At 35.6% G+C, this 16099-nt stretch overlaps 1 protein-coding gene across 1 annotated transcript in view; it reads left to right on the plus strand.

Moving 5' to 3' along the window:
- Positions 1-3800: 3800 nt before the first annotated feature.
- LOC126887145 (serine/threonine-protein phosphatase 2A activator-like) overlaps positions 3801-16099 on the plus strand; it is a 53954-nt gene continuing 41655 nt past the window's right edge. Inside the window, exons 1-2 of the mRNA XM_050654506.1 lie at positions 3801-3906; positions 8451-8539. Of these exons, the coding sequence (XP_050510463.1) occupies positions 3885-3906; positions 8451-8539 (111 nt within the window). The 5' untranslated portion in view covers positions 3801-3884. The remainder of the gene's footprint in view (positions 3907-8450; positions 8540-16099) is intronic.

Genomic DNA, 16099 nt, shown 5'->3' on the forward strand with positions numbered 1-16099 from the left:
CATATCTTATTAAAAAATAATCCTAGAATTTTTTATAATACACCATTTTAAAGTAAACAGAATAAGCTTTCTTTTTTATTATATAATATATACCTAAATATAGAAAAAAAGTTATAATGGGAAATTTAAAAAATAATCGTAAAAAATATAAAAACTCGTTAAAAGTATAAAATCTTGAAAAAGATAACCCCTTTAAAGAAGTGGTACAACATTATACAGTAGAACATTTTAAAGGTAATTGATTTCTATTCCTCTTACATGTACCGTTACATATGCCTAAAGTTGAGTAGAAAAAAGTTACAGAACAATATTTGCGAAATGACAAGGAAAATTGCCCAAAATTGCTGTGAGTGGCGAACTTTGAAAAATCATAATTCGAAAACTGTAAATCCTAATGACCTCTGCTAAACACCATTTTAAAGAGAAAATATGTAAGTTTTTTTTTCTGTGAAGCAATGTCTATAACTATATCCCCGTGGACAAAAGTTATGGGACAAAAAACAAAATTTCTTTCTTTTGGGTTTCTTTGTGCTTTTTCTTTTGAATATATTTTTGTAAAAACAAATATCTTTGACTTTAAAAAGTTATATTTAGATAGGAAATTTAACCAGGAACAATTTTCATGTAGACATGTTTGTTCCAAAAGTGCATAGAACTCACCCTAATGTAACCTGTGCCCAGGGACTAATTCACCTATTTCTCCAAAACGCACCCCTTCAAATGGTAGCACTCCGCGGTTTTTTCATATATAGAGATTCATTGACCATATCAAATAATAAAATCCCGTTAACGTTGTAGTTCCTTTCTATAGTACATAATCAATAGCCTACTGGCATAGTTTCATGGTGTATATCACCACCATGGTCACGCACGGTGCGAATAGATAGACCAATATCACTTACCGATTGTATCGAAATTGCATCAAATTCATACAACAAATTAAAAAGGGAGACTTGTATACCACTGATATCACTATGTAGTGGTAGGTAGGTAAATACGTTTTATTTCTCACAAGTGAGTGTTCCAGAAATGATCTATGAATAAACAAGAAAATAATTGAGGGGTTAGAAGTAAAAAGTGCACTTTTCTAAAAAAATGATCGAAGTACAGATTCGCATACTTAAGTCGTATTATAACTTGGCGGGAAAAGAATTCAAGCATATTTCGCCCTACAGTCACCATTACATTTAATTTAATGAAAACAATTGCATTTTGCGTTGGTAGTAAACGGGTTTAAGTGCGCTTGAACCGTTTTACCGCAAAAATATTTTTAGTATTCTGCAAAAACCTCATGAGTAAACAGTAGCGATCAACAGGTAGCAACAAAATATAACTTCGGGAGATAGTATCATAAACTTTGGCAACAGTGGTAATCTTTGACATTATCTAAGATTAATATTTTGACAATATCATAGTCGCGCTAAATGGAAGTAATAGAAAACGATTTATTATTAATAAATAGATATTTATAAAAATAAACCTAAATGGGTGAAAATTTTATGTTAAGATAGGTATATAGAAAGGTATTTGCATGAAATATCTAATAATAAAACAATAATAAATAATCATTTTTTGTTGTGAAGCGAAACAAATTTCGATTTTCGCATAATTTTGGCACGGTTTTTAATGGACTTTTTCTTGGAAGGTTTCACTTTATTTTTCGTTTAATTTACTTTTTCCATTTTGTTAAACTATTGATAATATTTTTAGAATAAAAAATCCTCCTAAAACTTTATATACTCGCATTAGAATTCGAAATATTTTTACGTAAAATATAGGTACTTACCTACCTACATATAACTAAAACTCACAATTAACAAAAATCTATTCTTTCAAAGAGGCCAACAACTTATACAACAACAACAAATATATAATAAATTAACTATCAATAAACACTACTTTCCTATGAAACAACAATACCGAATTCTTAAATTAACACACTACTGCACTGAACAGATATCGATAAAAATGACAGAACAGATTAGAGAAAATCTGACGCATGTTTGTCAAAATGACAGTGATAATTTCTCTATGTTGCCTAATTAGTTATTTAGTTATACAGTATGTCCCTGTAAGTTGTATCCATATGGAAAACTTTTTTATTATTAATTTTACGAGAAAAAGTTATTTTTCATAAAAAGCTCTGCATGGTCCAAAATCTAAGATTTATCCATCAAATATCAATTTTTTTAAATATTATACGAGGTATGTCAGAAAGTTTGAATTTCACTCAAGAAGTAGCTTTATTTTTCACAATATTGAAAATTGCTATTATGAAAAGTTGTTTGGAATTAAAAACTATATTCTAATATGCAATTACATCCTTCTAATTAAAAATTTTTGTTTTTTTGAAAAATTATGGGTAACTTACATTATTTTCAGTTATTTCAATTCTGATAACTCTTTTATTATTAATTTTACGAAAAAAAGTCACTCCTAATAAAAAGTTCTGGATAGTCTAAAACCTAAAATACAACTATCTTATATGAAATTTTATCAATTTTATATGAGGTATGTCAAAAAAGATAAATTTAGATCAAAAGTAAAGTACCTTTATAGTTCAGAATATTTCAATTAAAAGGATGTAATTACATAATGAAACATAGTTTTTAATTCTAAATAACTTTTCATAATAACAATTTTCGCTATTGTGAAAAATAAACGTATTTTACTCTTAAGCGAAATTCATATTTTTTGACATACCTCGTATAAAATTGATAAAATTTGACATAAGATGGTTGTATTTAAGGTTTTAGACCAGGCAGAACTTTTTATTAAGAATCACTTTTTTTCGTAAAATTAATAATAAAAGAGTTATCTGAATTAAAATAACCGAAAATAATGTTAGTTACCCAAAATTTTTCAAAAAAAATTTTTTTCAATTAGAAGGATGTAATTGCATACTAGAATATAGTTTTTAATTCCAAACAACTTTTCATAACAGCAATTTTCAATATTGTGAAAAATAATACTACTTTACTCTTGAGTGAAATTCAAACTTTTTGACATACCTCGTATAATATTCAAAAAATTTGACATTTGATGGTTAAATTTTAGGTTTTGGACAAAGCAGAACTTTTTATGAAGAATAACTTTTTTTCGTAAAATTAATAATAAAAAAGTTTTTCATATGGATACAACGTACAGGGACATACTGTATATTCGATTTCTTGTTAGAAATAAAAAAATTTAGTAGTTTAAAGATTACACAAAATCTAGGCATGGGTTAAAAAAGTTTATTTGAAGAAAGTTTATTTTTTTTTCTTCTTAATAGCGGTATAGGCTCCTTTTTTCAATATTTTATTTAGTTATAGAGTAATTTCCACGTACTAATATATTTCTGAAATTGGGCTCTGTACCGCCATTCTTTATTATATTACGAATATGTGTGCCAAATATCTCGACAAAATATTCAAAATTAGAGCCACCATCTTGGAACGCGTTTGTTGCTACGTGTTGATCGCTACTGTAACCTCTTAATACAGGATCAATTTCAATTAAATATATTAGATTTGTAGCGAATTTTGATGACTAATAATTATGCAACGAGCCAGTTGTAGTTACACTGTGGATAAAAGCTGGGATAAAAATGATTAGTAATAGTTAAAATCTGCACTTTAACCGTTTTACCAGTAACATTTATCAACAGCATGTGCCGATTCAAGTACATAATTGAAAAAAACCATTACGTCTGACCCCCTCAATTCTCAATTATTGATAAAAACTAACTACTCGATTGATAGGTATATCATATAATTTTTCAAAAATCCACAATTTAATATTGACATATCATGGTTACTGATAAGAAATTGTCAAATTTTAAAAATAAATACGAACTGGCAAAACAGAAATATATATTTTACAAATAATTTTTGAATATTACGATGCAATCTGATGGATCTATAGGTAAATACTTCATAGACAAAAATTGATCAATTTGTTTGATTTAAGAAAAGGATTCCTATAACATATTCTTAAATTAGTAACATATTAGATATTATTTTTAGATTAAGCAGATTAGAGGTATTATACATATTTTCCATTATCTCTTTTAGCTTGCATTATCCATGGGCATACATATGGTGCCTATAAGCTTTTCTGATTTTTTTGAGCACTTAAAAATCGTCAACTGAACATAGAAATCGGCCCACTTAAAAATTTGGTCATTTTTGATGTCTAATAATTCCTAAACCTGTTGGCCGATTTAAGTGATTTTTTGAACATGTTATAGCTTGATTCTTTAACAATACCACTGCAATAATATTGTTGCTAAACAGGTAAATTTTCATTGTACACCGGGTGTACCAATCAAACTCTGTTTTTTTCTCAAAGTTCGCATCAGCCTATGCAATATTCTAGCATTTATAAAATACTGAAATTAAAACTTTACTATAGCCTCAGGTTTTTTTAATATTCTGTTTTTTGGTTCATACGTTTATGTTGGATAATAAAAAAGTTAGGTACTTGAACAACTAGACATGTTCTTCATAAACGTATGTCCGCAAATGTTTCGTTTCCGAGATACGGGTTGTTGAAATTTTTCTTACAAACTGACGATTTATTTATTACTTTAAAACCAGTTGAGATATGCGAATGAAATTTGGTGAGTTTTAAGAGATAGTTATTGCGGATTTTTTTACATAAAATTAAGAATTTTATATTCACCATTAGCGTGAATACAGGTAATATGATCGATCATATTACACGTATGCGCGCTAATGGTGAATATTCACTCTGTAGAACGCTGATCATCTTTTGGTCATGACAACGGTCAAACGCTTTGGTGTAACCAATAAAGCAAATCTAGATGATGCAGCTGAAGCCACGGCATCTCTGGAGCAGGGCTTGATAAGATCTTAATAGGATAAGGACTTGATAGGATAAAATGAAAAACGTTTCTCGTGTACCTATGGAATTGCGAAATGCAAACTGCATTTCTCTTAAATTTTTTCGCATTTCTTGTGAATCCTAATTATTATTATCTGCACCAACTACTAACTACAATAACTTTATATATACTAACAATTATTTTTGTAAGACGCATTTTATTTAAAGATGAGTGGTACTGGACGATAGCGGAACTATAGAAGTGTCGACTCGCCGAACTGGGTCTAGCCCGGAGCGGAGACTCTGCGCCCCAGCAAGCAGTACAGTTTGATGATTAAGTTGGAGAGAAGATAAGGGGGTTTCGGGGTAGGATATCATGCGTAGACAAAGAAGACCCCAATAATTATAGAGGTGTAAATCTACTGAACACTGCATTTAAGCTAACCACAAAAGTCCCAACCAACAAAATCAATAAACTAACAACTTTATCAGATGAACAACAAGGATTCAGGTCTGGAAGATCCTCCGTAGACGCCGTATTTGTACTGAGACAAATCACAGAGAAGACCATTGAGTACAATAAACCAGCATATATATGTTTTATATACCTGACAAAGGCTTTCGATCGCATCCAAGTCGAAGACGTCTTACATTTACTGTATAGCAGAAACATACCAATCAATATTATACAAACTAACGAAAACATCTACTTTCATAATCGAATACTTACAGGCAAAGATAAATGGAAAACTAACGCAGTTTATACCAGTACAAAGCGGAGTCAGACAAGGTGACTCGTTAAGCCCACTGCTCTTTAATATAATAATGGACGAAATAATAGAAGCGGTACGTAAAGGTCATGGTTACAGACTGGGGAACAAAGAAATACAAATATTATGTTATGCAGACGACACCTCATTAATCGCCGAGACAGAAGACGATCTCCAAAGATTAACACACATCTAAAATACAACAGCCAAGAAATACAATACGATAATATCAGCAGAAAAAACCAAATGTATGACAACACCTAAATACCACCTAAATACTACGATGTAAAATCGAAATTGATGGGAAAATAATAAAGCAGGAAGCAAGGTTTAGATATCTGGGAATAGATTTCACCAGTTACGGAGATGTTGAAGAGGAAGTACGACAACAAAGCTTAAAAGCAAGTAAAGCGGCGGAATCTCTTAATGACACAATCTGGAAGAACAAACACCTAAGAAAAGACACAAAAGCAAGAATCTATAAAGCAGCAATTAGACCTTTATTGACATACATGGCGGAGACAAGACCTGACACATCTAAAACGAGACGATTACTAGAAACAACAGAGCTGAAAATACTCCGACGAATATCAGGGAAAAGTCTGTTGGATAGGGAAAGAAGCGAAAACATAAGAAGATCATGCAATGTAGAAGACATAAATGGATGGGTGACAAAACGGAAACAAGAGTGGAACGAACACATTAGTAAAATGGCAGAGGATAGGATAGTACGAATAGTACGAGATAAGTCACCAAATGGACGAAGAAGTATTGGCAGACCAAGAAAAAGATAGTGCGATAACTTAAACAATTTTGGAGGCTAATGTTGAAGAAGAAACAGGATTCAAAGCGTACATACAAGAAGGAAGAAGAAGAATAAGATATCATGCGTGAGTCCTTGTACCCGGAACTCATAGTATATTTGAATGTCCTTTTAGGGGTGTGCAAGTCGGTTCATTTCTATTGTTGTAATATATTGCTGAAAAAAGCAATAATAGAAAAACACGATTGAACAAAGAAAATAAAATAAGAAATATTAATAAATGTATTTAATGAAATCGAGGAAAATTCATAAGGGAAGACTTAGAAAGATTGGAATTATTATCATCATCACGGTGCTACGGCCCGTAAAGAAAGAAAGATGGGAAGAAATGTGTGAAAATAAAAAGGAAAAAGGCTTAAAGACTAGATATATAAAAATAGTGGGGAGAGAAAAATAATTGAGTTTTGTTAATACCTTTAAGTTGATAAAATTTATGTTTGTTCTTTATTTACTCCGCAACATCTTGCTCCTTGCAAGCCAAAAGCGTCCTTGCTTTTCATCATCATCATCATCATCATTTGGCTCTACAACTCTATGCGAGTCTTGGCCGCGTTTACTATTTCCCTCCATTGTTGTCGATCCTGAGCAGCTATTTCCCATTGCTGTACTTCCATTTTGTGTAGATCACTGGCCACTGTGTCCTTCCATCTCTTTCTTGGGCGACCAACTGACCTTTTGGCATCGGGCCTTTCCCAGAATGTGACGTTCAGAAGTCTTTCGTCACTCGATTTTAGCACGTGACCCGCCTATCGTATTCGGTTTGCTTTAATGTAGCGTACTCTGTTTTCATCTCCATATATTGTCTGGAGTTCATCATTGTGTCTTCTTCTCCATTCTCCTGTTGTCTCTTCTCTGCAAGGCCCATAGATAGTCCGCAGTATCTTTCTTTGAAGTACCAGTAATTTTGTCGTTTCCCGCTGGTTCAGAGTCCATGTCTCGCTTCCATACGTATTTTTGGGACGAATTATTGTCTTATATACTCTTATTTTTGCTGGTCTTTTTTATTTTTGATTTAAGTACGGTCATTAATGAGTAATATGCCCTGTTTCCTGCAATGATCTTGGCTGCCACGTCCTTTTCGTATTTATTTTCAGACGTTATGATCGCTCCCAGGTACTTAAATTCTTTGACGACTTCAAAGTTATATTCATTAATTGTTACGTTTTGTCTAAACCTTGGTCTCAGGTTCTTCGTAACCACCATGTACTTGGTCTTGTTCTCGTTGACCTTAAGACCAACTTCCCTAACTCCGTTCTCGAATAGGGTGAAAACTTCTTTTGCATTTCTGGTGGATTGTGAAATTGTGTGAAAGGCCAATAGTATTTTTGATCCTTGGGCGGAAAATCCGTTTGTTAGTTGTGGCTGAGCTTTCCTTACTGCATGTTCCAGTGCGAAGTTAAACAGCAGGGGTGCGAGAGGATCTCCTTGTCTAAGCCCGGTGTCAATGAGGAATTCCTCCGACGTGGTGCTGCCAATTCTGATTCGTGCAGAAGCGTTCTCCGTGCTCACCTGTGCTAATCGTACCAGCTTTCCAGGTACTCCCATTTCTACCATAGTCTCCCACAATGCTTCTCTCCTAACATAATCGTAAGCTTGTTTAAAGTCCACGAAGATTTGGTTTACATCGCGGTTGAATTTCCAGTTTTTTTCCAACACCTGGCGTAGGACGAGATCTGGTCTATGGTCGACCTTCCCGGTCTGAATCCGTATGGTAGTCGCCTATTATTTCCTCTGCGTATGGAGTTAGTCTTCTAAACAGTATTATGGATATAATTTTGTATGTTGTATTGATTAACGATATTCCTCTATAGTTCCGACATATTTGTTTGTCTCCCTTCTTGTGAATAGGTATTATATGGCTTTCATGCCAGTGTTTCGGTATTTCTTCTCTTTCCCAGACTTCTCTCATAATATGATATATCTCAAGATGTAGTCTTTCTCCCCCTTTTTTTAGTAGTTCCGCCTGAATGCCTTGCTTTTGGATTTCAGTAATTCTTTATTTGTTTTTTCACGTAGATCTCTAATTTCAGTGCCAGACCATCATGTTTATGTTATACCAAGTAAATTGATCAAAACTACAGATGATATGCGGAGTTGGGAAAAATCCGAAACTTATTATGTAAGTTGATATTTTTTTGAATTACATACTTACAACTTTATTTTGCGTTTAACACCATTATTAAGTTTGTGCTAAACAGAAGAGAAAGAAGCAGAAGAGAGCTAAATAAAGAAGTCTACATTATGCTGGTAGCATATTTACAAATGCTCCTATACTACGGCACCAGAGTGCCGAAACCGGTTAGCCTTTGAAATACACTATTACGCTACAAACCCTCATTGATTTCGGCACCTATTAAATTAAAAGACATCTATTAAATTTTGGTGTCTAAGTTTTTATTGCAATTAATATTATTGTAAGTATTGTATATTTATATTTCAATTTATTGCTTGAAAAACAGGATTAGAAATGTCTTTTTTTTTTCTGAAAAATGTCTTTCGCAGAGCCAATTAGCCAGACTTGTTTGTGATTGATTGCAGATTCATAGTCATAAATTTCTTATTTCATAACATAACTACTACAATATTATTTTTATAGATACATAGGTAAATTTTGTTGCTTTACTTTTATTTTTTTTTTCATAGAAATGTCGAAATTTTTAATAGAAATATCTAAACTGCAATAAACCTAGCATATTTAACAATGTGTTTTTTGACCCCAACCCTAGAAACAAATAAAACAAAAATTATAAAAAAAGCCGTTGAATAAAAAAGAAATAAATATTTTTTATTTTTATTTAATTATAGGTACATATATATCATTACTCGTATACAGTGCGTCCATAAAGTATCACATAAATTCATTATTAACGAAATAAACAACATTATTATAAATTACCGAAACAGGTCGAGTTTTGATTTTAATTTATGATATTTGGCATATATATCATACTAGTGACGTCATCCGTCTGGACGTGATGAAGTGATCGATGATTTTTTAAAAGATTTAAAGGAGAGTAGGGGTCGTGTGCTAGCTCATTTGAAAGGAAATTTAATTCTCTATTCAATAATATAAACATTAAATAATTATTTATACAGGGTGTCCAATTTTTTTTTTATATTAAATTAATTGACAAAAAGACAAACGTGCGTAATTTATTTAATTAAAAATACATTTGACTGCTGTCATAAAACAGAAATAAATTTTTTTATTTGGCAAATAAACATTGCCTTTCACTTAAATTAAATGTTCAAACTGTTAAGAGGCAGGTGCGTGGCAGCTTAAACATTGAATTTAAGCAAAAAGTAATGTTTATATTTGAAATAAACATTTTATTTCTGTTTTCTGACAGCAGTAAAACGTATTTTGAATTAAATAAACTACGCAAAGTCTTCTTTTCGTGTCAATCAATTTAATTAAAAAATTGTTTTTGTATACCCTGTATAAATAATTATGTGAATGTTTATATTACTGAATAGAGAATTGAATTGCCTTTCAAATGAGCTATCACACGATCCCTATTCTTATTGAAAAAATCATCAATTACTTCATCACGTCCAGACGGATGACGTCACTAGTATGATATATATATGCCAAAAAATCATAAATTAAAATCAAAAATCGACCTGTTTTGGTAATTTCTAATAATGTTGTTTATTTAGTTAATAATGAATTTATGCGTTACTTTATGGACGAACTGTATACGAGTAATTATATCTGTACTTATAAATAAATAAAAATAAAAAATGATTATTTGTTTTTTATTCATTGGCGTTTTTTTTTTTTAATTTTTGTTTTATTTGTTTCTCCGGTTAGGATTAAAAAGCATTCTTATGTATCCTAGGTTTGTTGCAGTTTTGACATTTCTATTTGAATACAATAAATTGAAATACACAATACTTACCATAATATTAATTGCAATAAAAACTTAGACACCAAAATTTAATAGAAGTCTTATAATTTAATAGGTGCCGAAATCAATGAGGGTTTGTAGCGTAATAGTGTATTTCAAAGGCTAACCGATTTCGGCACTCTGGTGCCGTAGTATAGGAGCATTTGTAAATATGCAACCTGCAAAGGTGTATAATGCCGTTAAAGAAGAGTGAATACAGATACTTTAGGAATCAACGATGTCCAATTGCTCAACCTCCGATTGAGAGACGAGAGGGATTGAACAAGAGAAATTAACGTATACTCTGGGCAGTACTTATTTTTTTTTTTTTTCCTGGAAGCCGTCTGTTGTGAACCGGTTGTACTGCAGCCACTTGGCTTATTGTACATCTTCCATTGTTTATGAAACCCATTCCAGAATTCTGGAACCCTGTACCAGCTTGTACAGGTCTAGTGGGTGGGTGCCATATAATTTTGGAGTCATTTCGATGTCTCCGAAAAGTGTTTGCCGCCTCCGATCCAATGCCTCACAGTCATGCAAAATATGGTTGACTGTTTCAGGTTCTCTGTTACAGAGTCTGCAGCTCAAGTCTCCATGAAACAGCCCCATTGTATGCAGGTGACCCTTAACTGGCGCATGTCCAGTGAGGAAACCTGTTATGACTCTGAGCTGATTCCTGCTTGTTTTCAGCAGTAACTCAGCTCTACTAGCACATGTCCGTCCGATATACATCTTGCCATGTGTTTGACCGGGTACACTCTCCCAGTGTGAGTTGTGTTGGCTTCGGATCCAGGCTTTTTTTCGTTCGCGGACGGTGCTTTTTGGCACTCCCACGGCCGGCTCTGGACCCAGGTATTTTGTAGCTGATGCTCTCTTGGCAAGTGCATCAGCTCTTTCATTGCCGTATATGCCCCGATGACCTGGAACTCATACCAGTATAACACTGTTATGTTGTGCCAGTCTATCAAGTTCTTGTCGACATTCCCACACCAGCCTAGAGTTCACCTTAGGGCTTATAAGAGCCCCAATGGCTGCTTGGCTATCTGTGCATATGTTAACCCGCTGCAGTTCGAATGCCCTCAGGTTGTTTTCTCTTGCACACTGCAAGATTGCAAAAATCTCTGTCTGAAATACGGAGGTACATTCTCCCAGTGGAATAGAAATGTTGAAATTTCCACCACTATAGAATATTCCTGCGCCCGAACCGTCTGCAGTTTTAGACCCGTCCGTATACCAGGTGCAACCCTGCAGTCTGGGTCGAGAGTTTCCTCTGTCCCATTCGTCTCGTGGGCAAATGTCCACTTGAAAAGGTACTTCAGGCATATATCTTGATGTCATATGGTCAGAAATCATCATCCATTCGGCATCATTAATTTCATTCGTTATTTTACTATGTCTTGATTTAACTGGTACGTTGCTCAGGTTTTCTCGCAGTCTATAATAGCCCATTCTCGCCTCACCTCTTATTGTTATATGTAAAGGAGGGAGATCCAGTAGTGCCTCCATAGCTGCCGTAGGTGTGCCCCTCATAGCCCCCGTGATCCCGAGACAAGCAAGTCTTTGCACCTTGCTTAATTTGATGATGGCACTTTTTTGCTGCACTTTTGGCCACCATACCACTGATGCATATGTAATTGTGGGTTTTACTACCATGTTATAAGTCCAATATACCATGTCTGGTCTCAAACCCCACATTTTTCCATGAGTACGTCTGGCTACCATTAACGTAGATACCGCTCTCTTCGTTATTCTTTCTATCTGCTGATTCCAAGTAAGTCTTGAGTCTAATATTATCCCGAGATACTTTACTTCACTCACCAGATTTAAATGTATACCATTTAGACTTAGAGGACCCAATTCCTCTGAATTCCTTCTTTTAGTAAATTTCATGATTTTGGACTTTAGAGGACTGATGTTAAGCCCTACATTTGAAGTCCATTCTGTAACTACTGTCAGAGCCTGTTGCATTCGATCTCTGACTGTATCATTAAATTTTCCGTGGGCTAAGATGACTAGGTCATCCGCATAGCCCAGGACGTGATGCCTATCGTTGTCGAGTCTAGCTATCAGGCCATCCATGACCAGATTCCACAATAGAGGAGATAAGACTCCCCCCTGTGGGCAGCCTCTGGCTACCTGAGCTGACACTGTATCCCCTAGCAACGTAGCATATATCACACGGCTTCTCAGCATGCAGTCTATCCATCTACAGCTTGTTTCGTCTATTCCTTTTAGACGGATCACCTCTTGGTTTTCTAGAACGTACTCCACTCTCTGTACAAGATGGTGCAGTGCCGTTTCTGTGGAGACTCCCGCTCGATATGCATATTGTCCCCGATGTATCGGACTTTCAACCAATACACCATCCCTGATATGCCTATCGAGCAGTTTTTCTAAGGTCTTCAGTACGAATGACATCAGACTTAATGGCCGCAGAGACTTGGCCCTTTCCTGTCCGATTTTGCCAGGTTTGGGTATAAAAGCCACCCTTATCAGCCTCCATGCTTTTGGTATGTACCCCAGCCCTAAACTAGCCTGCAGTATCTTACACAATTTTTTGAAAAGAAGGTCGTTTCCCTTCTGTAGAAGTATTGGATAAATCCCGTCCGGACCCGGTGATTTATATGGCTCGAATGAGTTTATTGCCCATTTGATTTTGTCCTGGTTTATAACTTCTTTTGCCACATGCCAGTTTTCCCTAGAACCATAATTCATGATATCCAGTCCGGTTTGCCATATGTCTAGTGGTATCAGTTTTGTCTCAGACTCAGGAAAGTGCACCCTGAAAAGCTCTTTCAGGGTGTCGTCACCATTCTGAGTGTATTCACCTGACTCTTTTTGGAGCGAGGGAATACTTATCTGAGGGTCCTTTGAGAGAACTTTATGGAGCCTTGCCATTTCTGAAGTCCCTTCTATCTCTTCACAATGCCTTCTCCACGATTCTCTTTTTGCCCTTCTCAGTTCCTTATTGTAGTCAGTCAGAGCTTTGCGATAATCGCCCCACTCGCCTGACCTTTTGGCGAAATTAAATTTTCGTCTAACCTCTGTCCTTTGATTTGCAAGATTATGATTCCACCAGGGAACTTTCCTGTTGGAATTCCTGACTATCTCCGGACAGTTGTCTTCGAACGCTGACGTGACAATCTCTTGAAATTGTTCGGCAGCCATGTCTAGGTCCAATGTATGCCTTATCTTCCCGTTAATCCTGCCTAAGCTATATTCTATGTCTGCTTGATATGCTTCCCAGTTTGTTTTACGAGGATTACGATAAGTTTCCTTGATAAGCTCATTGCCTGTCATTTCAAAACAAATGTGTCGATGGTCTGAAAAGGACACCTCATCTGACACATGCCAGTTTTTCACAGTTCTAGCCACGTTAGTCGTGGCAACTGTTATATCAATCACCTCCTTCCGTCGTGAAGTCACGAAGGTTGGTTTGTTTCCTACGTTTAATATGTCTAAATTATGTTGCATTATAAACTGTAGTACTGACTCACCTCTTGCATTGGTGTTTGTACTGCCCCAAGTCAGATGGTGCGCATTCGCATCACAGCCAATGATCAATTGCAATCCATTTTTCCTGCAATCTCTCACTAGCTGCTCCAATTCCCTTGATGGTGGTTGTTCGGGATCATCATATGGGAGGTATGCTGATCCGAAAACTATCTGCTTCACCCCTCCTCCATCTATGATCTTCATCTTTACCGTGGTTAAATCCCTGGAACAGTGATTTATCAACGGCAGTGTTTTGATGTTTCGTTTGACTATTATGCAAGTTCTCGGGACATCGGCAGATCGGCTATATATAAGCTCTCCACCAATACCCGATAGACCTCTTATTTTGCCCTTGTAAACCCAGGGTTCTTGTATCAAGGCTACATCAAACCTTCTCATGGCGACAGTAAGTTCTGCCGAAGCTGACTTACTATGCTGGAGATTCGCTTGCAGGATTCTGATTGGAGCCATCAATGCCTCTGATGGTTTTGAAGGATATCTTTTCAAGTCTGTAATACGCCTTGAAATTTGCAGCCTTCAATGTTTTATAGGAGACCTCGTCGATCGTGTATACGAGGATTTGCATGTCCTCTCCGACCTTCCGATTTTTCAACAACCAGTCTTCCGTCTTAAGGTCTTTATTTTGCCTCTCTAAACGGGTTCTGACTGTTGATTCTTCAGCCTCTTTCTCGGGGATGCGGGCGAGGACCATAGGGCGTTTTGGCATGTGGCTGGGATCGACCACATTTAAGTCGACTCCTTCCCACAGGCCCTCCATAGTCCTTACCACCTCAGTGGTCCATTTTTTGGTATGTTCGTTAGCACAGTTTACCCACAGAGTACCTGCGCTAAACGATGTTTTATGGAACTGTAGCAGTTGATTTTGACTTCCAACAGGAGCCTCATCCACTGCTAGCTTTAGTTTGTTGATGATCAGGTCTGCGTGAGCCTGATCTAGTTGAGTATCCGGATGGTGCCTGTGTGCCACCGCTATCCTGAATACTTTTGTGACATTGCTGTATGACCTAGTCTGCTCATGAGAGCTCCTTGGTCTCTTAGCAACCCTTTGTTGCGGGGGGGGGTAATGGTATTCTCCCGCGGTCTCTTTTTACCCTCGGGTTTTACCAGTACTCCCGTTTTGTTTTTATGGGGATCTGCTGTGGTCCATGTTCCAGCAGCCATTTTTGCCTTTTTCGTCATCTTTCTTTTTTGAGCTCCAGAAAGGCGTTTTTTGCTACTTTGTGCAGAGTCTGTTCCGCTTGGAACAACTTCTGGCTCAGTATTTGGGACAGATACAGAATCCACGACTGAAGTCACCTCTGTGTCCGTTCCCGTTTTTGTGTTTGTTTTTTCAATCTCGTTCTCCATATTTGTTCCCACGAGTTGGGACGAATTGCTGTCAGGCACGGCAGTGCGCCCTTACCGTGCTAAGGCTATAATCCCCCAGAGTTCGCCATCTCTCTAGGGCATCGCTTTAGATACACTTTACTCCCTGTACCATGCATCCCGTCGGCACGATGGTGTTACACCTTAGGATTGGGAGGATGGATCATTTGGCGTTACCCAGGGTGCACCACGTGGAGGCGATCCATCGCTACACCCCGGGCAGTACTTATACTCAGTTTAATATTACTCTGGGCTAATTAGCAAAATACAAGGAAAAGTTATTTACCAGCATCCTATTATTGTATGTATTAATAATATAGGTATGCAAAGTCCGCAGATAGTGTGCTACTTTTTTTATAAACAAAATGGCGCCCGAAAATCGTGTTTTTTTCAATTTTTGCTCTATAACTCCAAAGATTTTAACTTTACACCAAAAACACTCAAATAAAAATTCACCGCAATTAAATTCTGTATAGAGACGTGTTTTTCCCGATTCATTTCTATGAAAGCTTTCCCCTGAAAAAGCGGGGTTTTCCAACAAAATCTTTAATTTTCAACTAAAATTTTAGATAAGTAATTGTTAATCAATAATTAAATAACTTGGTAATGTAAAAGCCCTTTTCGTATAGATTATAATTCCAGAAGCCGATGGAAATTGAATAAACAGTTTAGCAACAATTGAATTGTTAATTAAAAATTTACGGTCGCTATAATAACGACAATAATTGTGGTGCATAAGAATAACTATGATTTTTTCATAAAAATACACTATACCTATCTAATGTACTTTACAGAATTAAAATTGGAATATTTAACCGGCCTCAGGAATATTTTAAAATTATAAACAATTTTTTGGCTTATAAACAAATAGAATATCTCGGGAAATATTAAACTAAATTAAATTATGA

The sequence above is a fragment of the Diabrotica virgifera genome, chromosome 6, assembly GCF_917563875.1.
Source record: "Diabrotica virgifera virgifera chromosome 6, PGI_DIABVI_V3a".
NCBI classification, from domain to species: Eukaryota; Metazoa; Arthropoda; class Insecta; order Coleoptera; family Chrysomelidae; genus Diabrotica; species Diabrotica virgifera.